This window comes from Lycium barbarum, chromosome 6 (assembly GCF_019175385.1).
Source record: "Lycium barbarum isolate Lr01 chromosome 6, ASM1917538v2, whole genome shotgun sequence".
NCBI classification, from domain to species: domain Eukaryota; kingdom Viridiplantae; phylum Streptophyta; class Magnoliopsida; order Solanales; family Solanaceae; genus Lycium; species Lycium barbarum.
This window is the reverse complement of record NC_083342.1, coordinates 129,209,680-129,232,762: the sequence shown is the minus strand read 5'-3', so window position 1 is coordinate 129,232,762 and position 23,083 is coordinate 129,209,680. Positions and strand designations below refer to the sequence as shown.

General features: G+C 35.9%; 2 protein-coding genes across 3 annotated transcripts; both read right to left on the bottom strand.

Annotated features, from left to right (window-relative positions):
- Window positions 1–831: 831 nt before the first annotated feature.
- LOC132598880 (protein trichome birefringence-like 12) lies at window positions 832–4,942 on the bottom strand. The gene is made up of 4 exons (XM_060312023.1): window positions 4,341–4,942; window positions 3,313–3,450; window positions 2,216–2,465; window positions 832–1,534 (listed from the first exon to the last, which is right to left on the bottom strand). Exons 1-4 carry the CDS (start codon window positions 4,865–4,867, stop codon window positions 1,250–1,252), a joined length of 1,200 nt encoding a protein of 399 aa, XP_060168006.1. The 5' UTR covers window positions 4,868–4,942; the 3' UTR covers window positions 832–1,249.
- A 6,874-nt stretch (window positions 4,943–11,816) lies between these two features.
- Window positions 11,817–21,686, bottom strand: LOC132598879 (fatty acid amide hydrolase-like). 2 transcript variants are annotated; one of them, XM_060312021.1, is made up of 21 exons: window positions 21,522–21,685; window positions 21,372–21,452; window positions 19,819–19,928; window positions 19,657–19,717; window positions 18,811–19,001; window positions 18,607–18,736; window positions 18,396–18,473; window positions 18,177–18,324; window positions 17,793–17,905; window positions 17,622–17,697; window positions 16,492–16,563; window positions 15,436–15,487; window positions 15,058–15,138; window positions 14,754–14,837; window positions 14,487–14,590; window positions 14,263–14,355; window positions 13,637–13,705; window positions 13,175–13,239; window positions 12,996–13,057; window positions 12,258–12,353; window positions 11,817–12,135 (listed from the first exon to the last, which is right to left on the bottom strand). In XM_060312021.1, exons 2-21 carry the CDS (start codon window positions 21,448–21,450, stop codon window positions 12,073–12,075), a joined length of 1,827 nt encoding a protein of 608 aa, XP_060168004.1. In that variant the 5' UTR covers window positions 21,451–21,452; window positions 21,522–21,685; the 3' UTR covers window positions 11,817–12,072. The 2 variants fall into 2 exon arrangements, with proteins under 2 accessions (XP_060168004.1, XP_060168005.1); XM_060312022.1 differs by lacking the exon at window positions 15,058–15,138 and having other exon boundaries at window positions 21,522–21,686.
- Between the last annotated feature and the right edge of the window lie 1,397 nt (window positions 21,687–23,083).

Below are 23,083 nucleotides of genomic sequence, written 5' to 3'. Positions count from 1 at the left end.
TGCCGTTGGGGGCATACTTTTAATGGACAAACTTTTATGCCGGATCCGGTATAAACTTTTGAAGGAATTATCAAAGTTATGCCAGACCCGACATACTTATGCCAAGTCTGCCCATAAGGCATAAGTATGCCGGGTCCAGCATAACTTTAGTAATTCCTTCACAAGTGTATGTCGGTGGGGGCATAGCGAATTTAAACTCTGCCTTGCGAATTTTTTTTTAAATTTTGACTGTGTGGGAGTTCGAACCTGGAACCCATGAGGCTTAGCCGAAGGGCAAAACTTAAAGAATTCAAATATGAGGGGCAAAATTTAAAGACCACCCCAAAAGAAAGGGCAATTCTGCGAATTGCCCAAGGTAATTTCATCTTTCAGAAAATATGTTTCAAAATAAAATTAAAAAACAGGAGGAGGAAGACTTCTAAGACGTAAACACCGACTTCGAAATATTTTTATTAACTTTAAATAAATTTTTGCACTCCCAAAAATATCTACAAGCAAGCATTCTTAAACTCTTCTTGAGCAAAAGAGGAAAATACGAATTTAAATTGGGAAAGTATCAGAAATTAGAACCATTTTCAGGAAAAGAAAAAATTTCGGTTGAGAAAAAAAGCATTAAGGATGTTTTTTAATTAGCATGAATCGTGTAACTTGAACAGAGTATTTTATTTTTTATTTTTTATAGCTCACTGGATTATGTATAGCACACCTTTAGCTCCTTTGACTGCATTTACGAGTTTATCATATTTGTTTTTCGTTTTCCTGAGTTCATTTACATCCTCCACCCCCAGAACACAAAATTCGAAGGAAAAAAAAAAAGAGAGTACAACTGAATGGAAACAAAGAAGACATTATATATATATAGCGATGATGATAGATGTTCTACAAAGTTTCAAAGTGGAGAACAAATCCACCTGAGGTATGTGGTGAAAAAGGGAAAAAAATAGAGCATGAAGTCATAAACTCTAGGCCTTTTTGTTTATAATCAGCCAACTGCTGCCTCCATATTTCATCCCCAAGAATAAGCAACAGAAAACTTCTCTAACCAAAGCCCCTCAACGAGGCTATAGTTTAAAGGGTGAAATCTTCATCCCCACCTCCCACCCCTCCCCATGATAGAAATAATGCACATGAACACAAAGAATGATTTGGTTCTATCACTTCCTTCAGATCAGCAAGTTTGTGATAGTTGTTAAAATTTGAGCTCACATCTTGATCTTTCCTAAACTCAGCTGCAATTAATTCAAGAAAATCACCCTGTCTCCAAAATATAATGAGTGATAAGCTGGGCCAAGATATCAACCCATGTATCTGGAACACCAGGAAGGCACCAGTGCATACAGTCTTGACCCCAGACCGCCACTGCATCCTTTTTACCCAACCAAATAGCAGGATGAGCATCTGCCCTGAACTCACTCAAGTGAGTCAGATCGAGGCTTCTGATTTTTGTGCCTTTTAAGACCTCTTCGATGAGATGATTTACTCGCCTTGCTTCTTTGTTAACCCCATTATATCTGGGATCAAACCACAGGTCAAGCTGTTCAGGTATCAGTAAGATTTTCTTCAGAAAACTTTTCATTACTTACTATTAGTAACTTTTTAGTGCATTATAAGTCAAAATTTGTAAAACAAACTATACAGGAAACCTGATTGTCTGAGAAAATGTGAATGTGGAAAGGAAAAAGTACCTTTTTTTTAATCGGTAGGAAAAATCACTTATTGAAGGAAGTACGATTACAAACATGTTAAGTTTCATACTTCTGTATCAATTGTCTGACAAAATAAGCTTTCTCAGTGAGCTATCAAATTAGAAGGCAAATCCTTGCTAAATGCTAACTATTTAACAAATTATCCATATCTTTTAACTTTCCTTGCATAAGATTGTAGCCTAAGCAATGCATTTTCAAGTGCGTTTTTTTCCCGGGGGTGGGGGTGGGGTGGGGTCCTTTTATGTGATTATTCCAAAATGCACCATCACCTAGTTAGAGCTATTTTTAAACCTGCTAATTCAAGAAAGAAGATTAGAGGTCAAATTCCCTTAGCCTTGATTCTTAAAATTATGACCAAAGAAATAGTGCTGCTACGAAAATTGTAAACTTCACTAAATGGAAAACGTTTACACTCTCGTATGCAAGAAGCATTTCAATTATCTAACCAAAGTTGATAACCTTCGAAAGTGGAAATCTCAAATTTACCAAAAGGTACTACATTTGCATACCTGAAGTTCATCAAGGGGTTCATTGATTGTGCAACTACCATTTTGATTCCAGTCACCACCCTGAAAGTGCCTTGGTGATTGCAAGCGCCAAAATTTAAGTGTTTTCTCTGGTAATTCTTTTTCTATGTAGGCAATCATATTCTCGAGAACAACCTTAAGTCCATCAAACATCTCTAGGGGAGGTTGAATTGGTTGCCCTGCCTTATAGAAAACAAGAGGTGTCTCTTTAGGGAATTTGTCAAAGCCCCACCTAGAAAATATTGATAAACATTAAAACCAAAGGAGTTAGAGATATGATATTAATAACTAGATTTGGTGATGCCAGGAATACAGAAACCAAGAGCAGAAGATGATGCTTCCCCCTCTTCCCGGGTCTCCTTACCTCTTCCCCCAAGAAGAAGAAGAAGTAAAGAACCCCAAAAAATAGAATCATCATTATTTCGGAACTAGATGTGGAGAAATGTGTCTACAGGAGGAGAACAATCACATGGTAGTCATTTAATAGGTTTATTCTCACATGTAGCCCAACCTGTGATTATAGGAATACTTGCTTTAAAGTTTGAACAAACACAATTGGAATCATTAACAGCGCGAAATTGCTGCACACAACAAATTACCAGCCGATCGACCTAGCTCACCCTCCATTACCACTTCAATTTCTTCTGTTCTATAGTCACATCTAAAAGAAGAGGGATCACACCTTCCACTTAAAAAACATGTAAGCTTTGTACTTAACAAGGCAGAATTTTGGTTTCCAGCAACAGATTAATTTATAATTTTGTTTTCTAGGATTAACTTGAGATATCATTTGAAGATAGATAGGAGTTCAGACCTTTAGGTGTTTTAATAAAGTTTTAGAACTTTTCAAGTTTCAATAGCGGTACAGGTAGGTGGTTAGCATCCAAAGGTGGCCGAAGATTCCATCCATAGGCCCAACAACCCACTGTCATCCAGATGCTTTGTTCGAATTTGTTTACATATTTTGTACAATATTTTACAATCAACAGAGAAAGAAAAGAGATCATTCAATTTGGACTAAGGAAGTGATAGACATTTCAGCTAATGTGCTAAAACAGCATGAAGGCACACAAAATTACCAATGACCAGTGTTGAAGACTAGAACATCGTAAAAGGCACCAATTTGAGCCCAATCATCTGCTGGAATATCAACATCTACTCGATATCTTCCCTTCAATCCATCTTGGTTGGTGTCGTCAGGCTGTTTTGGCTGCCACCTTATTTAATCAGTAATGAGCAAGTAAGATTACAACTTCAAAGACACTCACACCATACTTCAGACTGATATCCAACTTTGGCAACATTCAAGAAAGAGGACAAACTTTGAAATGCAAATGGTACACAGGACACCTTTTTCACTTCTGTTAACTTTTAATGAACCACACAGAAGGACAGCAATTTTTCTTTTCTTTCTTTCTTTCTTAATAGAAGTAAATGGGCAGCAGATCTCTCACAAAAAAATTTGAGCAACAGCCGTATCAAAAAGCTAATCTATACTATTCTGATATCCAAAGTCCCTTTATGATATCATAAACTGAAGCTAGTCATGATTCAAGCTTTATTATCCACTTGAGCAATCTGTCAGGGAACAGGTTAGAAATCATACAAACAAAGAGTTTTAATTTAAAAGCTCTAAATTCAATGTGAATATATGACTTTCTAAATGAGCCAATACAAGCATATTGACTTAAGTGGCAAAAGTAAAGTAATGTAACAAACATCCTGGAATGATCAGATTTTTTCTTGGAAAACTGCACTGTGAACCCAAGCCTTCCAAATCTCCTTTCAGCCCTTCCTCCAAAATGATTCACCGTTGCTCAGCCATTATTTTGTATAATCATATATGAATATAGGGAACCACAACTTAGATCCACTACTCACACTACAACCATGAATTCTCCAACTTTTTAACATTGATAAGCAATCATGATTAGGTGCAAGCAAACTCAATAACATCTAGTAACAAATTGTCACTAGACGAGACAATGAAACAAAAACCTAATCTTTGCATTATTACTAAAGTAACGACACAATTTATAACAACAAGCCAAGGAATACACTGCAATATCAAAACAAGGTATAAAAGAACAAAGCAATGTTAGCTTACTCATATTTGGCGAGCAAAACAGCACGATGATAACCCACAGTAACATTAAACATTGGAAAATAAGCTCCTCTCCAAGCACCCTTTCTCTTCCATTTCTTTGCACCAGAATCAGCTACTCTAAGAATACACAAAAACGAAACCAAGAAATTCTCATTCAAAGAATCTCCAACAAACCCAACATTCTTGTTCCTCATTAAACCCAAGAACCCAACCGGGTCGACCCGATGCAAATCACACTTGTCGGGCATCCATTTCCAAGAATTGATCCGACCCATGTTTTCCCTTTGATTTCTAAGGCAATTCCAGGCGTTCCTGTGAAACGGGCAGGACTCATCGTAAATGGGTTTGCGGGTCGGGTCACTGACCCATTTGCCTTTGAAGAGATTACAAGAGGGTGATATGGGAATTGTGGGTTTTGGAGAAGTGGGTGGAGTGTAAAGGGGAAGGGATAAAGAGTAGAGGAAAATGAGTAGTAATGTTGGAACAATCAGCCATGAGAAGAGCTTCGGAGTTAGCTTGGATGCCATTTCTGATCTCCTCTAAACATGAATCAATAATGACACTGATGAACCATTGCAAATATGACGTATTATCGAGTGTAAATTTAAATTATAGTCAGACGGTAAATATTTTTTACATTAAGTAAAATATTTTACTTCTTGTGGTAGATTACTTAAGTTATCTGCTCCACTAATCATGGTGGGATTTTTACAGATGTCTTTTAGATAGTATAAAAATTATTCTAAAATGTGAAATTAAATTCAGAAGCTATTTGCAGGAAGGAGAAAATTCAGTATGTCAAAAATAGAACTATAAGACAAAAATTAAGTCAGAAAATACTACAATTAAATTCCCGCTAAACGGACTAGTTTAACCAAATCAATACAAATCTATATATAATATAAAACTAGGCATAAATAAGGTGACGTGACACATCTCTACGGCCTCCATTCCTATTTGTTTTTTTTTTTAATTTTTTGGGGTTTTCTCAATTTTTCTTATTTATGTGCATGTTAAAAAAAACAACTCAAAGTCACTCATTAAACTCTCTTAATTATGTTAAATGTGCTATGCTCATTAGCTTAGTTTTTCAGTTACGTTATCTACATTTTTTCATCCTGAGTGAATTAGTTCATGGAATTTGTGACCTCTTTGTATTCTAGGCATTAAATAGAAAAACTCACATCTAAGACCAACTGTTAAGTTTTTCTTTTTTGTTATTTAAAGAGAATGAGCTATCTTATGTCCCAAAAGTGCTCCAAATCTACGAGTTCTTAATATGTTATTCCCACATCATCTTCACACCTTATTCACGCATGGTAAGAATTTCCCTTAATTACCTTTCTTTCCTATTTTTTTCTTTCCTTATTCAAGTTTGTATGTGATTCTTAATTATCTGCTTTTGATATTTTTCTTTGTATGTGTTTCGATATGAAAAGTTCTTATATGTAAGGTACTTTTGTTATACAAACTTGTCATTTAGTTGGATGCATTGTTTTGACATTTATTTATTTATTTCGGGAGGAAAGATAAAGATTTGGTGATTTGTGCTTAATGCATTCTTTACCTTTTAGTAGTTAAAGGAGAACGAAATAAAGATTATGTGATCTCATGTGTCAAGGACTCAATGGAGATGATTCTTTTTGTATGCCAAATTGAAGGAATGAAATGTATCGCAAGTAAATTTTGGTGGTGTCCATTCCAATGAAGTGATTCTAGATGTGGATTTTGTATATTATAATTCTGCTAACTATATCTCTCATTTTCTGGTTTACATACTGTTATTGAAGTTTTGTTGATTTTTTCTTTTCACATGTCTCAAAGTTGGCCCTTTAATTTTTTATATGAGGTGTTTGATGCACGCGACATGGAATATGCTGATAGTCAAGGTGCATCATAAAGACGCGATTACTAAATTATATTTATTTGTGAAAATTGGGATATTTCGACTAAGAGTATCCCTATAGTTGAAAAAAAGATGGACTAAATGTTGCTACCGCTCAAGAAAAAAAGGGAAAATACTCTTAAAAATAATTTAATTACAGCAAGTCAACTTTTCATTTACCTATTTTAAATTTTCATCAACTTAATCTTATTTAAGGTTGTGCAACTTTGGTTCCAAGTACATATCATTGTAACGTCTTATTTTCTGTAAGTATTTACGGTCATGTTTTCGCTTTCACTTCAAAGTAGATGATTCTCCTAGAAATTTTTAATTTTTTTTTATGAAGTTTTGTTGTCGTTGTCTTTTTTTGTTTGAAAAAATATTTTTTTAATGTTATAGTATTAGACAAAAAGATAATTTTTTAATGTTATAGTATTAAAAAAAAAATCGTAAATTCAATGCGGATATTCGTGATCGCGTGAAGAGCGGATAAATTCACTAGTGTGGACTAAACGAAGATAATTATACCATCCGGGCGAATAAGTAAACATAGGGAGAAAAGGCGGGGAAGGGAAGAAATGTGCTTATTGCTTTCAATAACTTTAAGAGAAAAGCAAAGAAATTTCTTCTCCCTCGGCAAATGGTTTATTTCGAATGAGTGTGTAGATCATTTGGAAACCGTCACCTTTTAATTATTTAATTATACATCTCAAGACGTTCTTCTTTTCGAGGATCAAGCATGTGGATTTTTTTAAAGGGTGACGGTGAACTTAAATCCAAAACTTATGACTGCTCTGGTAATTTGACGTTATGTGACTATCTCATCTAAAAGCTTATGTCACGATCCAATCTCGTAGGCCGTGACTAGTGCCCGAGTTAGACACTCATATTGCCTGTTAACTGTAATCATTTATAACTAGCATGTCATGAACTTATTTGTATAAAAAGGTAGGGTGTTGTTTTAAAGTTGTCAAAATTTTGTATGTCGTAGGCACCTGTCTCCTGAGGAGTTACAATTTTTAAACAACAACATATATATTTCTACGCAAGCCGACAAGGCTGCCACGATATGCAACATACCAAACATACATATATATGTAAGCCGACAAGGCTGCCATCACGAATGGGTACGCCCCAAACATAAGTCATAATATAGACACAACTGAACAACATTGATACACAACCCACACATATGTCTACAGACCTCTAAGAATAACAACAGTATCATATGACGGGACAGGGCCCCGCCGTACCCCTAAAAAGCCACATATATACCACAGGAGAATCTGTACCAAAAAGCTAGGCTCCAGGACAAGGGAGCACTCCAAGATAGCTGGATAGGACTTCTAAGCTGGCGGGTTACCAACATAAGCATTTGTACCTGCGGGCATGAACGCAGCCCCCCGAAGAAAGGGGGTCAGTACGGAATATGTACTGAGCATGTAAAGCATGAAATGTAGTAATAGACTCATAAGGAGACAAAGTATGTAGGACCCAATGCAACAATCAGAAATTCATAAAACTTGCCTTTGGACATATTTCATTTGTATAAATCTCATATCAATATCGTTATAGAGTTTTGTAATCAAAGTTGCATAATCATTCTGTATATAACATATATAACGTGTCCCGACCCTTTAATAAGGGACTCGGTAATTAAAATCATAGCATCATAAACATAAACATAGACGTGTCCCGGCCCTTTAATAAGGGACTCGGTAATAGGGAATATGCCCTCCTGGCCACCATCTCCATATCATCATGTCATCATATCATCACATCATCATATCATATATATATATATATATATATATATATATATATATATATATATATATATATATATATATATATATATATATATATATATATATATAACGTGTCCCGGCCCTCTAGTGAGGGACTCGGTGATTAATATAGTAAATATGCGCACGAGAACGTGTCCTGGCCCGGGACTTAGTGAAGGATATAGCGGTAAGCACGAGCAGAATAAATAGCAACCACATATATGCAATTCATCTTTTGAGACTCAATGGACAAGCACTAACCAGCTCTAAAGTGTCAAAATAATATTCATATTCAGTTCTTTTTAAGTCTCATAACAACTATAACAAGAAACGTTTCAGATTTCGTGTACATGTATCAACTTAACATGGTGTAGCTTTTGAAAGTCAAGTATGCCTCTATTTGTGCAATTCTTTAAGAGTAGGAACTTCTATACATCATTCATTAGTCAATCATATAGTAGGCTTGTGACAATAGCATTAAGGAAATATAGAATCATAAGTCATGCATGGAACTAGAGAGTAGAATTTACCCCAAGGTTCATATCGTTTCATACTTACGTCTAGGACATGCCAAAAGAAAGAAGGAATAGGCTTTACATACCTTTAGCGTTTAGTCGTATTATAACTTGTACTTGCTGCCCCAAAACACTTATCCTATATCAAGATATCAAGAGCTACGATTAGTCTACGAGGGAATTCAATACGTATTTTAACGTTAATAATCCCTTTCTAACATTTAAACGACGTTTCGTTCGCATTCAAACCAACTAGTGCTACAAGCTAACATTGCTAGTCATACTTTCAAGTACCAATCCGAACTTGTTTAAACATGACTTAAGGGAACTTTGGACAGTCCTTACATCATTCAAAACAGTCCCATCTCATGGCCAAACAACACACACAATATTACCATTCTCATTTAGCAATTTTCCAGCTTTAACTTACAACGACAACAACACGTTTAACAACATTACCTTTACAATTCTTGGAACTGTTTTAGCATCATTTTCATTCTTACAACAGCCCACAAACCATTTCAATTTCAACTTGAATCATTAAACTTCACTTTCACTATACGTTCGTAACAACATTCAACATTCAACATTCAACATTCAAAACGCACAAATTTACTCCTATCATCAAAACAGTCCCAAATACAACATAAAAGATGCCCGAAATTCTAACGAACACCTACAATACACCAAACAGCCCACATACTCTTCTCATACATTATTTCATGCAATCTTTTCAGCAAATTTCAGTAAAATACGACCAGCAGTCACACAATAAATATATCACCAAATTCGTATGCAAATAGCTACATTGTCGACACTATAACCTTACAACAACCTATAAACAATTTTAGTTCCAACTCTAACCATTAAATACCTTAATTCCCATCATAAAATTCATGACAACAACCATCAAAATACCAAATAAAATCAGTTCACTATCTTCCACAAAAACAGTCCACTACACGGCCATAATTCAACAAAACAACAACATGTTCGTATCAACACAACTTCACCGTTAACCTTCCAATTCTTTTCATTCTTTTTGCCATGCAATCTAGGATAGCCATAACCATGATTACTAAATAAAATCAGTCCATTATCCCACACCAAACAGTCCCCTACGGCTTCTACAAGGCCTCAACATCAACACACACACAATTTCATACATGCAATTCACATTTACACATGCACAACATATCCAAATCACCTCTAAAACAACCCCTTAGGCTATAACCATATTTTAACACCAACATTCATAATTTCATACATGCAATGTACTTTTACATATTCACAACACCTCAAAATTCATCCTAAAACAGTCCACACGGTTCAACTTCATCATCAAACACATACAAAATGATCAACTCTTACCTTAACAAGTTGGCTTCTTAACTTTGCTAGAATTTTGTGAAATGAACTAATACTTGTTCTTGTTGCTCCAATGGATACTCCACGTTGCTATGCACCTTCTCAAGGGTTGAAACACCTTGGAAAATAATTTTTTTGAATAAAAGATGGAGAGCTCAAATCTGGCCGTGAGCTTATAAGAGCTTGTATGGCATGTTTATGGTTTCTCCTTCACTTGAAACTTAATGGTGAATGTGTAGAACACTTTGGGGTTTAATGGTAAGAAAAATAGAAGGGCTGGCCGTGCAATGGTGGTGGAAATGCCATGGCTGGCCGTGGCTCTCTCTCTCCCTTCACTTGGTGAAGATGAGAGCCTCTCTCTCTAAGTTCACTTGTTGGGATTGGGAAATGAGTTGTGGCATGCAACTTTGGTCAACAAGGAGACCATTTTGCTGCCCAAGAAGGTCTCACACGTTCCCCCAACTAAGCATGGGCAAAAATCTGATTTTGTCATGTGTTTGTGGGGCCCACACGGCCACTAGTGAAAAATTTGTGAACATTTAAGTCTTAATACTCAGTCCAACTTGCATCGTCCATATCTCCTTACCCCGATATCATTTTGACGAGCGGTTTGTTGCGTTGCAAACTAGACTCGATGAACTTAATTTTAGGCTTTTGAAACACCTTAAAACTCATTATATACTAGGAGATATGCCTCCTACAATATAGGCTAAAATCGGGTCCGAGATTTTTCTGAGGTTGTTCCGATTCATTTCGTTTAACTTCTAATCCTCTTCCAACCTCATGTAACCTCTTATACATACGTATACACACTCATGTACATCCATAAAAATCCATATACGCGTCTCGACGAAAGTCCAATCGCAAAAGTATATTCATATCTTTTGTCCATCCTCTATATCATTACTAATAATCTCAAATACTTTTAAAAGGTCACTCGCATTACCTCATATACATACTCATAGCGTGATTTCAAATCCTTTAGGTAACCGTGTCACCTTGGGATACTTAAGGAAACCATATATATAACGACATTCTTACTAACTCGATTAACTTTCCTTGAACCTTCTTAACTCATTCTTTCTTGTTTTAATACAAGTAGCACGGATTATTATGGAGTGTAACAGCTTAAGCCGTCACCATGAGAGCACATTTTTACTTATTTATTTATATTATACCTCAATAAAAAGTTACTTAAAACATGGACTTATTTGCTTCCAAGTACTTAATTGTGTTTCCTCTCATTCCAGATATACCTTGCTATTTCTCATTAAAGATTCAGTACAAAATTCTCTGATGAATCTGCATAATCTGGTTTCAAGTGTTAGGATGAGTTGCTATTTGCCAAAAACCATTGTGTCTGTATCTGGGTTGCAAGCAGAGCTCTGTTCTTGTTTTGTTGCTGACAAACTCACCATAGAAATTAAGCAGGTCATCCACAAAGAATGTGCAATTGTTTTACCTATAAATGAGAAAACTCTTGAATATTTACTTCTCTGCCTCTTATTTCCAGATACAACAATAGAGTTGATACTTAACCATCCACTTTGTTTACCCTCCAATCCCACCTCTTTTAACCCACACAAAAACGCTGGATCAATCTGGAAATATGTTAAGGCAATATGGGAGTCAGGGATTACTTGTATAAAGCACTAGCGTATGGATTATATTGTCCCAATTGGTGCAACTCTTTGCCATAGTTGCTTTGACAAAGTAAAAGCCATAATAGCAAGTATATGATCAATTCTGCAGCCCATGTTTTACATGATTTTTGCTTCTACTTGCAGCTTAGCTAAGTCAAAGCTCCATCTCAATTCTCATGGTGCTTGCTGCAGAAGGTAAAGCATGTATGATCCAATGGTTTGAGATCTTATTTTGCACGCATTACCTTTTTTCGTTAGCCTTTTGCGTTCTAAAGCACTTATAATTAATCAATTATTGAATACATAAAAGTTCCAGTTACTAATTTTACCGAGTAAAAAAGGTACTATCTGCATTATTTCATAAAATGGTACCTCACACTCAGTACATCCAATTTCAAGATCATTTGAGAAGAAAAAAACTCAAGATGGTTTCTGTGAATCACCAAAATCTTGATAAATGAATCCACATCTTCTGAAGCTTCATGACTCAAAATTACCATTTACCCGGGGCTCCCACGGACATAAGCTTGATTTCTAGTTCCCTTTCAAAATGTCATAATATTGCAGTGGCTTCTTCTTGGGCTCAGCGCAAGTTTCCTGAAAAAGAGCAATGTTATGTGTGGGTATTGGAAGTCATTTTTACGTAGGGATCATTATCTGTTTCACGCGTTGAATGAATCATAGTTGCTCTCGTTCATCTTGGTTGAACGGTCAATTACCTCAATTGCAGCAGCTAAGCGCAAAATGGAAGCTTCACACCAGGGTCGGCCAATGAGTTGCATACCGATGGGAAGCCCTTGCTTGTCGTAACCAACCTGAACATGTTACTCACCGATATGAAATAGTGATAACCAATCATTGTTGTACTAGGTGAAGATCACCTCATTCTGAACTGACGAACAAATATGCTTCAGCAATCGTATTATTATGTTGTTGTTACTGTTCTTTCCTCCATTATTTTCAACATTTCTTCACTACCGTATTTCCTTTTCAAACCTGCTATTAAATGTTTTACTTGAGCCGTGGGTCTATTGGAAACAACCTCTCTACCTTCACAGGGTAAGGGTAAGGTCTGCGTACACACCACCCTCCCCAGACCCCACTTATGGGATTACTCTGGGTATGTTGTTGTCGTTGTTGGAGGGGATAAAGCCTTTTTTCCTGTTTCGAATAAGTGGAGGGATAAAGCCAATTTTGAACGTTTAACATAAAAAAATTCTTTTCATGCCAATTGCTACTCTTTTGTGAAAATGATTTTGGGATAAAATCTAAAAACCCTTGAAACATTAGCGTTTGGATACTTTTGATAGACAATTTAAGTTCATGCAAGCCCCTCCCTTAGACTGATGAACCAAATGCTGAACCATGAGATATATCTTGCCTTTACTTCCCTCAGAAATGGTTCAAAAGAGTACCATTCCCAACCCTGGATAGAGGAGAAAGGTGCTACAACTTACAGGGACAGTAACTGCAGGAAGTCCCAGAAGATTTGCATTTATAATAAACCGCATAAGGTTTCCTGAAAAATAGAGCAAAACAGTAAGCTGTCCAAGAAAGAGTAGAGAAACAGCATCTGTATAGTTTCAGCCAACTCCATAGTTGTCGATATCTGGTAAGAGGTGAGTGTAGGGAAAACCTGAAACTTGCAAATTAGTCTCCCCAACTTGAAGAGCACTTAGTGGAATTCTGGGTGCGGTCATGCTGAGAAAGAAGGAAGTATCAGATATGGTTTTAGGAATATTGCTGCATTCATTGAAACAAAACAATGAACTGCCTATGCACACAAGCTCAGGATGTCATATGTCTAACTTTTAACATGTATCCACAAATTAATCTCCCGTCTACACATCCTGACTCGCCATTTGATGTTTTGGGTATCCACATGAACAAGTCAGTCACATTATCTCAGGCACAGAAGTCCCACCAACCAAAAGAAGGGGGGAAAACAAAAAAGAGCAGAAAATATACGAACAGGGAAATAGTCTGAAAAAGATGAGTCATTAAATGTGTGCAGATAAAAAAATGAGAAAATATGTTCATTTACTGGAATAGAGTAAGCCTTGATGAAGGATATGAAACAGAGACTTCCTTGACATACCCAGTTGTAGGTGTCACAATAATATCCACCTTCTTGAAAATCTCCATATGGAAATACATTAACCTCCGCCTGCAACAACCCAGACAAGAGTTATGTCAATTATGTTTCTTGTACTTCTGAAAGATTGCATTTCTGCTAGTATCTGTAAGAAACGCATATGGCATTAATTAAAAGTTTTAGCGTTGCAGCATATTGTGCAAACCAAGCATAAAACAATGTACATAACTAGTGAACAGCATAGAAGTTAGAAGACAATTGTCCTAACTCCTAAGCAGTTAACATTTTCTCTTTTCCATCATCCCATTGTGCTCTCTGTATGAAGCATTGCTTTCAGGATATTAAACACCCCACCATATCTTATCAAGTCATATACTTGGTTTGGAACGTAACTGACTTTTTCAACAACATTGTTGATAGGTTTCCAAATTTATCAACTTAAAAGTTTTGTCAACTAATAAAGTGTAAAACTCAACCTAAGGAAGCTACAGTTATCTGGTGTTTTCAGTAATTTCAGATGCCACCGTATTTCTAAACCAATAAAACAGTTCTCAGTTGGATTCTGAACAAATTCATGACTAAGATTAGATTGCTTTACTTTAGGTAGCTTAAGAAACAATAGGTCTCACCTAAGCCGCTGAGCAGCAACATAGTCTGCTGCTGTAAATGAACGAAAAAGTGCCAGAGTTGTGCGAGTATCATATGTCAATCTCTCTCCTTTCCTGGAGACAACAAACAAGAAAACAGATAACCAAGATGATATCAGGAAATAATTTGAAATTGCTCCCAATAAGACATTGAGATCTAGGAAGAAGACATTTGATAATAGAATATTCAAAGAAAAAGTGTGTACCCTTCATAGCAGTATGGATTCAGTGCGCATAATGCTTCGGACCCAATAGAAACAATATGAGCTATGCGCATCTCATGCAACTCTGGTATTACAATCTCTACCGTCTTCAACCATGAGATAAAGAAAAATATTAGACATGCTAACAAATATGTAGAATGACAGATTCTCACAATATTGATGCTAATGGTTCCTGACCAAAGCTAGCAGATACACCTGCCAAAATCCAAGATAAAGCAATGAAGAATGTTATAATAGAAATAGACTTACTTTGCATCCATATTTTTCTGATAGCCGACTCAGAACATTCTCGCACTTGTCAGATATATCAGTTGAGAAGACATCATTAAACCACTGTAAAAGTATGTTGCTATGAGATAATCAAGAAAATAACCAAATACGAAAAACTACTTCAGTGTGGAAGCAGCCACTAATGCTTGTATTAGGGTAGACTGTCTACATGACACCCCTTGGGGCGCGGCCCTTCCCCGGCCCTGCTAAGGCCGGATGCTTTGTGCACCGGCTACCCTTTTTTTTAACGAAAAACTATTTTTGTGAAAAGAAGTGTAGTCACCTCTGTATATTTTCCAAGGCGCAGCGATTCCACAGATTGCCAACTCTCTTCTGAAGAGAAATTAGGTACACAAGGGAGGGACTGATAGAAATAGAGGGAGATGATTAAATTACAGAAACAGAACTTCTTATCCACAATGATGTCCAAAATCAAGAACCTGAATGTGATATCTTAATGAATATAGAGTCTGCTGGTGAGATTAAACTAAGAACACAGCTTTTAGATGTTCTAGACATGTACAGGATGTTTCAGGTTATCCGGTTTACTAGAAGGTACTTTTATAAAGTAATACAATGAAGAAAAAGGAAGAAACCAGAACAGTCAAGAGAAATACAGAGTTTAAGAATAGAGCGGATGAAAACATTCTTTGGTGCTTACCGGTCTCAAAGGGATTCTATCAGCAGGAGAGGAACCCAGAATTGCTGCATACCTGATAAAGTAGTGGATATAAACAAATCACACTGCAATTGTAACTTCGATCCTAAATTTATTTAAAACAAAGGTGAGACCAATAAAGCTATCAAAGCAATAACTTGTTGAGTGAAACATGTAAATACATTAACAAGTCCAAGAAGACTAATCTTGGCATAGTTCCGTGGCATACTTGACAAAAACACAACATTATGATTATGGAGATTGTTGCTAATGCCCACAATATGATCATGGAGATTAATGTGGCTCCCCTTGGAATCATATAGTAGGCAGATGTCGGACTTATCCAAATCCATGTGTTACATTCAAAGCCATTTTAATAGGCATGAAAATACTATTACGACAAATGGTTATCTAAGAAACTTTCAACTGACGTACACCTAAATTGGGAGCAAAAAACAGAGTCACTATATACCAGCAGCTCGTACCAGGTCAAACTCATTGAGCCTGCTGGCTGTGCGATCTGGTTGTCTTGTCAATCTCATGTTAATAATCAAGAAATACTTAAGCAATGGTTTAGCAGCTATTAGGATTAGGCATACAACACAATGTCCATGCCCTAGTGGTTCTTCCTTGGCATAATTAGCAATTAACAGTCAGGCACTTGATGGGATTACTGGTCCTTGGACAAGATTAACTGTTAGCTTAAGATTGATAGATCTAAATGAGGTAAAGCAGTTATAATGTTCCAGAACGCACTTATAGTTCTTTTATGTGGTCTGACAAGATGGTTGAATAATCATTCTACATCTTTATGCATAGCTCTATTGTTCTCATTTCCTTTCCTCAATAATAAGATTCTCTTAGTTTGTCCTTTACCATCAGCAAGCAGATTTATGAAAGGCAAATTAGGCCAGCTAATTTCAACCGGATAATTTATGAGAGGCAAATTAGGCCAGCTAATTTCACTCGTTTAGTTTATTTCGTTACTCCAAACGATAATCGAATAACAAATGTTTAAGATTAAGCATATTCTCGATATTCAAACCCATTAAAACTTACACAAGTATGGTGTCCTCAACTGTTGTGGCGATTGGTCCAATAACTGCCACTGTTCCATCATCACATAATGACCTGGATAAATAAAAGAGAGGCTATAGTGAATCGGCCCCATCCTGAAAGACAACTTTCTCCCTTTACATGAAAAGAACCATGCGGAACACCATGAAGATTGAACGTCTATGCACCCAAAACTGACTTAATAATGAGAAGGTACAAGAGATAACAGGTTTGATGATATTGTATTGACTAAGGGCAATGCATAAGTGGAAATCACTAATCAGTTTACCAGAATCACTAATCTCCCCAAGTTAAGAAAATCAATATGGATCATCGCATCATTGAAGATCATTTGGCTGTTGATTCCTTTTCTGATAAGTTTGGAGGGATTTTTCTGATAAGCCCTTAAGCATCAAAATCAGTCACAACTTACGGAACTTCACTGAGTTTGGAATTCTTACAATCAACCAACAGTAATTTTAAGCTCCGTCCTTGATATGATTTTCAGATTATTGATAAAGGTATATACATCCATATTATCTTCGTATAATTTGGACTAATAAAATGTAACCTGATAACTAAATAAGTTTCATATTCGATTCTTTACCCTGATAACTAAAGTTTCATATTTCATTCTCAATAACTAGAGTGTCTTCATTTCTCTATATTGATAACTAAAGTTTTATATCCAATCCTTCGCATACGTGAGCAACTATGAGATGCTACATCAAAATAAAGCTTCTCAGAAAGTATCCTCACTGGAGTTATAAAGATTTGAAGTGATATTAATGTGGTGAGATGGAAAATAGCATGACTTATGATCATAATACCATCTTTCGGGGTACTGGAATGGTGTTATTGTGAAAACGTGTGAACGTTGACTCAGACAGAGATCTGGAAAGATTCCAATTTGAGATGGTCTATCATCACTATACATAAAAGGTTGAAGTATGTTCCAGATTAATGTATACACATGCATATATGAACCACAAGCTCTAAATGAAGATACAGAATAATTGCAAGAAAAATTGATGGCTGATGAAAGAGGAACAAGAATAATGGCGATACAGTTGAAGATCTATTAAGGAGAAAAGCGTATCATAAGGGACATGAAAACTGCAGGACTAGCTCACCCATTCATGCTAGTTCGACAATATGTTGACTTCAATCCCACAACACCACAAAGGGAAGAAGGAATACGAATTGAACCTGTCCTTGCACATTATAAATCAAGGATCAATAAAATACTGTATTACGAAGATTTAATAGTGGATCTTCAGTGTGACATGGTGTAGGTGTACAACCTCCTCCATCCGTCCCCAAAGCAGCAGAACACAATCCCGAAGCCACAATAGCTGCAGGGCCTGAGGAAGACCCTCCTGTGTACCTATCTGGATCATGTGGGTTTCGTGTAGTCCTGTCACAAAGAGATTTTTAACACAAAAGTTAAAGGGTAGAGAAGAAAAGGTACATTCACAACAACAAATAAACAACTCTAGATTTTTCCACCTCAGGATATACCCATTTTAGGAAGCAATTGTTAAAGATCGCTGTGAAAGAAGCCTGTGAATGCTAGTGTTACATTTAAAACAGAAAGGAAATTTTTGAGGACTGCCTTAGAAAGGTTAAATGCAATTTAACATTTCATGTACACAAAGCCGTTCTACAAAAAATTATGTAACACATACCCATAGTTTGCGTTATTTCCGGTAGTGCCCAAGCCCAACTCATGCATGTTTGCCTTTCCAACCAAAATTGCACCACAACTTCGTAATCTCGACACAGAAACAGCATCCTTCTTTACCTCACGAACCTCATGCATCCATGTAGTTGCTCCTGTTCGCACCAAGTATATAACTAAATCTGGCAATAGGGCTCGGTAGGAAGATGCAAACTAAAATGCATACCCTTTGAAGGGTGAGGATAGCAATCTATGTCGTCTTTGATTGCCATGAAAATCCCATCCAAGATTGACAGTGGATTCCCTGCATATTCCCCAGAGTCAGAAAAATATTATTCTGACTGAGCACAGTTTCCAAGTACGATAATTTTTGGAGTATTATTTACTTTGGGTTCAACGATGTATACAGCAAGGGAAACATGTAAACATCAGAATACCTTGTTCAAATCTTTGTGTAGAAGCAGCAGCTTGCTTTCTTACTTCGTCAGGGTCAAAAGAAATTAATAGTGGTGCTGCGGGATTCTTATTGTTGAACTCCTCAATGGCTGAGATGAAGCGCTCTGCAACCTGTAACACAAGGAATTACTTCTCATCCTAGAGACTAGAAGACAGAAACAAAAGTAACCCTAGAAGTGCCTTGCCATAGATGGAGTTGTAAACTTAGATCTGTATGCATATGCATAATCACGAATCTTCCAATAGCGGAATGATGCAGTTGAATCACCACTCCAATTGCTAGCTGGATCATATTCTGGAAGCCACTTTAAGGCTAGCTCAACCCGGTCTTCAGGCTTCGCATCTTCTTCCAGGCTGACAACAGCAGTTTCTGGCTCTACAGTCAGGAAATTCAAACTGAATTAGTGCCAAGTATACAGCACTTTGTATCATGGCAAGGTCACACACACATATATATATACATCTTCCGCATCCGCGTTGATGCCATCAATTTTAACAAGTTTTATCATCATCAATATGAATATGGAAGATCTTACTATTTTTTTACTACAGCACCGTCTTACAAGTGGAGTAGCCGCAGATGCCATGAATAAGAATAAAGAAATTGACCTGGTCAACTTGCATGCATCTACTAATCCACCATATACTTGTTACATTCTACTAGCACAAGTACTAGGTAACTCTGGAAAATTTACCTAGTTTCGCCTTTGTTGGAGTTCGGAACTTGGTTGTCAAGATTGTAATTCCAGATCTTTGGCCACCCTCTTGCGTGTCCCAATAAAGAGAACATTGTACAACAACAAAAAAAGAAAGAAAAATAACTACATCGGGCGTTTAAACCTGTCTCTTCCGTTTGGTCCTTTTACTTGCAACTTGTAAAGCAGTTCATTCAAGTAAAAAATGGAGCTAATTCCACCAATGTCGAGGGAGGACAAAATACAAAAGAAGCACCTTTCTATTTCATTTCTAACGGAAATATCCAAATGTGTGTGAGAGAGAGAGAGAGTTGATATCTTAGTGCAAGAATGAACCTTGAGGAGGAAATTCAGGTTTAAACATAGGACCCTCCGGTATGACGGTGTACTTCAACTTCTGTCAACCATGAATATATTTACTTCAGTCTTTAATTAACCATTTCATGCATACTCACAAGTGAAGTAAATTGCAAACAAATACAAAATTAAGAATCAAACCTCGTCAATTTTATTTTCATTCTTGAGGTGATTTACAATCAAAGATCCAATACCCGGTGCTTCAGCCAGCTTCAGAAAGAACTTGAACCAGAAACCAGTCAAATGTGGAGCTGCACAAAAACAAAAAAAATCACAGTTAAATCAAAACAATACAAAATGCATTCAAATACTCCCTTCATTTCAATTTGTTTGTTTTACTTCCTCTTTTAGTCAATTTCAAAAAAAAAAAAAAAAAAAAAAGGCTAAAGTGACTAAAACACCCCTAAACTTGGCACGCATTGCAACTTCAGCCCCTGAACTATTGTCACACTTAAAAACACCCCTGATCTTGGCTAACTGAATTTTAATTCACCCCGCGTTGCCACATGGCACAGCAAGTGTGCACAAACCTTTCAGGCAGGTGGGAGGCTCCACATCAGCCTTTTAAAAAAAAAACTGATGTGGAAAATTCATTATAAAAGTATATTTTTTTAAAAACAGAAAAAACTAATTTTTTTAAAAAATGTGGAAAACCCATTTGTTTAAAATAAATCTGGACTATTAAAAAATCTGGAACTTTTTAAATCTTGAAAACTGAATTTAAAAAAAAAAATGTGAGAAACCAGTTAAAAAAAATCTGGAAAATTGATTTTTTTTTTTAATTTAAGAACCTGGAATTTTTTAAAATCTGGAAAACTAAATAAACCCATTTTCCTAAAAAAGAATCTGAAAAATTGAATTTTTGATTAAAAACCTGGACTTTTTAAAAATCTGGAATACTGATTTTTTAAAGAATAAAGCGGAAAAATGATAATTTTTTTCTAGATTTAAAAAATAATCTAATTTTCTGGGATTATTTTATTTTTTTTAAAAATGGGCTTTCCACATTTTTAAAAAAAATCAGTTTTTCCATATTTGTATAAAACTCCAGTTTTAATCCACTATTTTCCAGTTTTTTTTAAAAGAAGTATCTTAAAAGAATCATGAAAATCTGGATTTTTTAGGACACTTTTAATAAAAATATCAATTTTTCATTTTTTTAAAATAAAAATCCATTTTTTGCAGGTATTTTAATTAAAACTCTAGTTTTTCAGTTTTTTTTTTTTTTAAATCAAATTTTCCAGATTTAAAATAAATATTCCATTGTTCCAGATTTTTAATAAAAAAGAATCAGTTTTACATTTTTTTCAAAAACAATTTATCTATTTAGAGGACACATAGGATGAAAATGCCAAGCGGACGGCGAGTGCATTTCACTTAGCATGGCTTGTCTATGCAGGGGTGAATTAAAATTCATTTAGTCAAGATCAGATGTGGTTTTAAATGTGACAATAGTTCATTCGTGCCAAGTTTAGGCATGTTTTAGCTACTTCAGCTCAAAAAAAAAAGGTCTCTTTCCTAATCCGGCAACTCTTTACTTCCGACATCCCAAGTAGCATATTCAGGACCACAAAATTAAATTAAAGGGCATTTTGATACGTGAGATATATCTTCTTTACTTTCTTATCCCAGTCAAGCAACGTCACATAAATTGAGACGGAGTGTAGTATATCAGATGGAGATAAAGTAGAAACCTTGAATATTCTCCGGTATGTAATTCACGGCCGTCAAGTCAACTTCAGTCGCCGGTATCATCACTCTCTTGTTCCCCATTTCTGTATAAAAAATTCACCATAATCATCAGATAAAGAAAGAAGCTGAAAAAAGGAATTGAGTTATCATACCTTGAACTTCAGGTATAGGAGGAGATCGTTGCCGGCCGGCGAGGACTGGTTAATGATAATGTGCGCTGCGCACGTTTAGAATTACTCCAATTGGTTGACAGAGAGTTGGTGAGAACATCAAATTCATAGGATAGGTAGTAGTAACTTTTTTTTTTTTTTTTTTTTTTGACTTACAAGCTAAAACATCTTATAAGCTAATTTAGATAAGCTAAGTTAAATGGGCCCAATTATTTTTCATTTTTTTGCGCGGATTGCCCTTCGTTTGGGGTGGTCTTTAAATTTTGCCCCTCAAATTTGTGGTCTTTAAATTTTGCCCTTCATATTTGTGGTCTTTAAATTTTGCCCTTTGCTTGAAAAGATGGGCGAATACATGAAGTTCTGAGTTCGAACCCCCGCTCAGGAATAAAATAAAAAAATAATTTCGCAAGACAGGACTGGAGGAGTGTATGCCGGATCCAGCATACACTCTTTAAGAAAAAGTTAAAGTTATGCCGGATCCGGCATAACTAAAAGTCTGCCGGAGGGGGCATACAAAATTTAAACTTTGTCTTATAAGACAAACTTTTAGTTATGCCTTAAGGAAAACTTATGCTTTATGGGGCATACTTTTAGTTATGTTTTATGGCCACACTCTTAGTTAAGGCATTACTACAGGTTTACCTTGAAAAGTTTAAAAAAAAAATACATATATATACTTCAAGGCAAAGTTTGCCCATAAGGCATAAGTATGCCCCCATCGGCATAAGTTTGGTAATTTCTTAACAAGTTTATGCCGATGGGGCATACTTTTAATGGACAAACTTTTATGCCGGATCCGGCATAAACTTGTGAAGGAATTATCAAAGTTATGCCGGAACCGACATACTTATGCCAAGTCTGCCCATAAGGCATAAATATGTCGGGTCCGGCATAACTTTGTTAATTCCTTCACAAGTGTATGCCGATGGGGGCATAGCGAAATTTAAACTCTGCCTTGCAATTTTTTTAAAAAATTTTGACTGTGTGGGGGTTCGAACCTGAAACCCATGAGATTTAGCGAAGGGTAAAATTTAAAGATTTCAAATATGAGGGGCAAAATTTAAAGACCACCCCAAAAGAAGTGCGAATTGCCCATTATTTTTTTAAGCTAATTTTAAGCACAAAATAACTTTAAGCTGGCTAGCCAAACACTAAAAAAACTGAAAACAGCTTATAAACAACTTATAAGTAACTTATAAGCCAATCCAAACGGGCTCTATGATATGGGTTTATCCAATAGTCAAGTGAAAATTGTCAATTTCAACAACGCTAGTTTAGCTGCCAATTCTATGTATGCTTCTTGTAATTGGTTTTGACTTTTCCCAGGACAGATAATGACATTTTGGCCCACTAACAAAATACGTAACGCAATATAATTTATACTAAATATACATATGCTATACATATTTGATAAATCAGTTAGCCAAAGAGTATATTTTTGTAACTTTTCCAAGTTAAATTATCGAATTTTTTTAAATGGTATCTTCGCCCACCAACATAATAGCCGGCAAATGTAAATCATTAAATTATTTTGATCGATTGGC

Excerpts from the sequence above, each read along its gene's own strand:
- LOC132598880 (XM_060312023.1), bottom strand. The coding sequence starts at position 4,867 with ATGGCATCCAAGCTAACTCCGAAGCTCTTCTCATGGCTGATTGTTCCA. Across the intron at positions 3,451-4,340 it reads GTTTTGCTCGCCAAATATGA|GTGGCAGCCAAAACAGCCTG; the intron begins GTAAGCTAACAT and ends TGATTAAATAAG. Across the intron at positions 1,535-2,215 it reads AACCCCTTGATGAACTTCAG|CTTGACCTGTGGTTTGATCC; the intron begins GTATGCAAATGT and ends ATACCTGAACAG.
- LOC132598879 (XM_060312021.1), bottom strand. The coding sequence starts at position 21,450 with ATGGGGAACAAGAGAGTGATGATACCGGCGACTGAAGTTGACTTGACG. Across the intron at positions 19,929-21,371 it reads CATACCGGAGAATATTCAAG|CTCCACATTTGACTGGTTTC; the intron begins GTTTCTACTTTA and ends GTTTTTGTGCAG. Across the intron at positions 12,354-12,995 it reads TTCCTGCAGTTACTGTCCCT|GTTGGTTACGACAAGCAAGG; the intron begins GTAAGTTGTAGC and ends TAACATGTTCAG.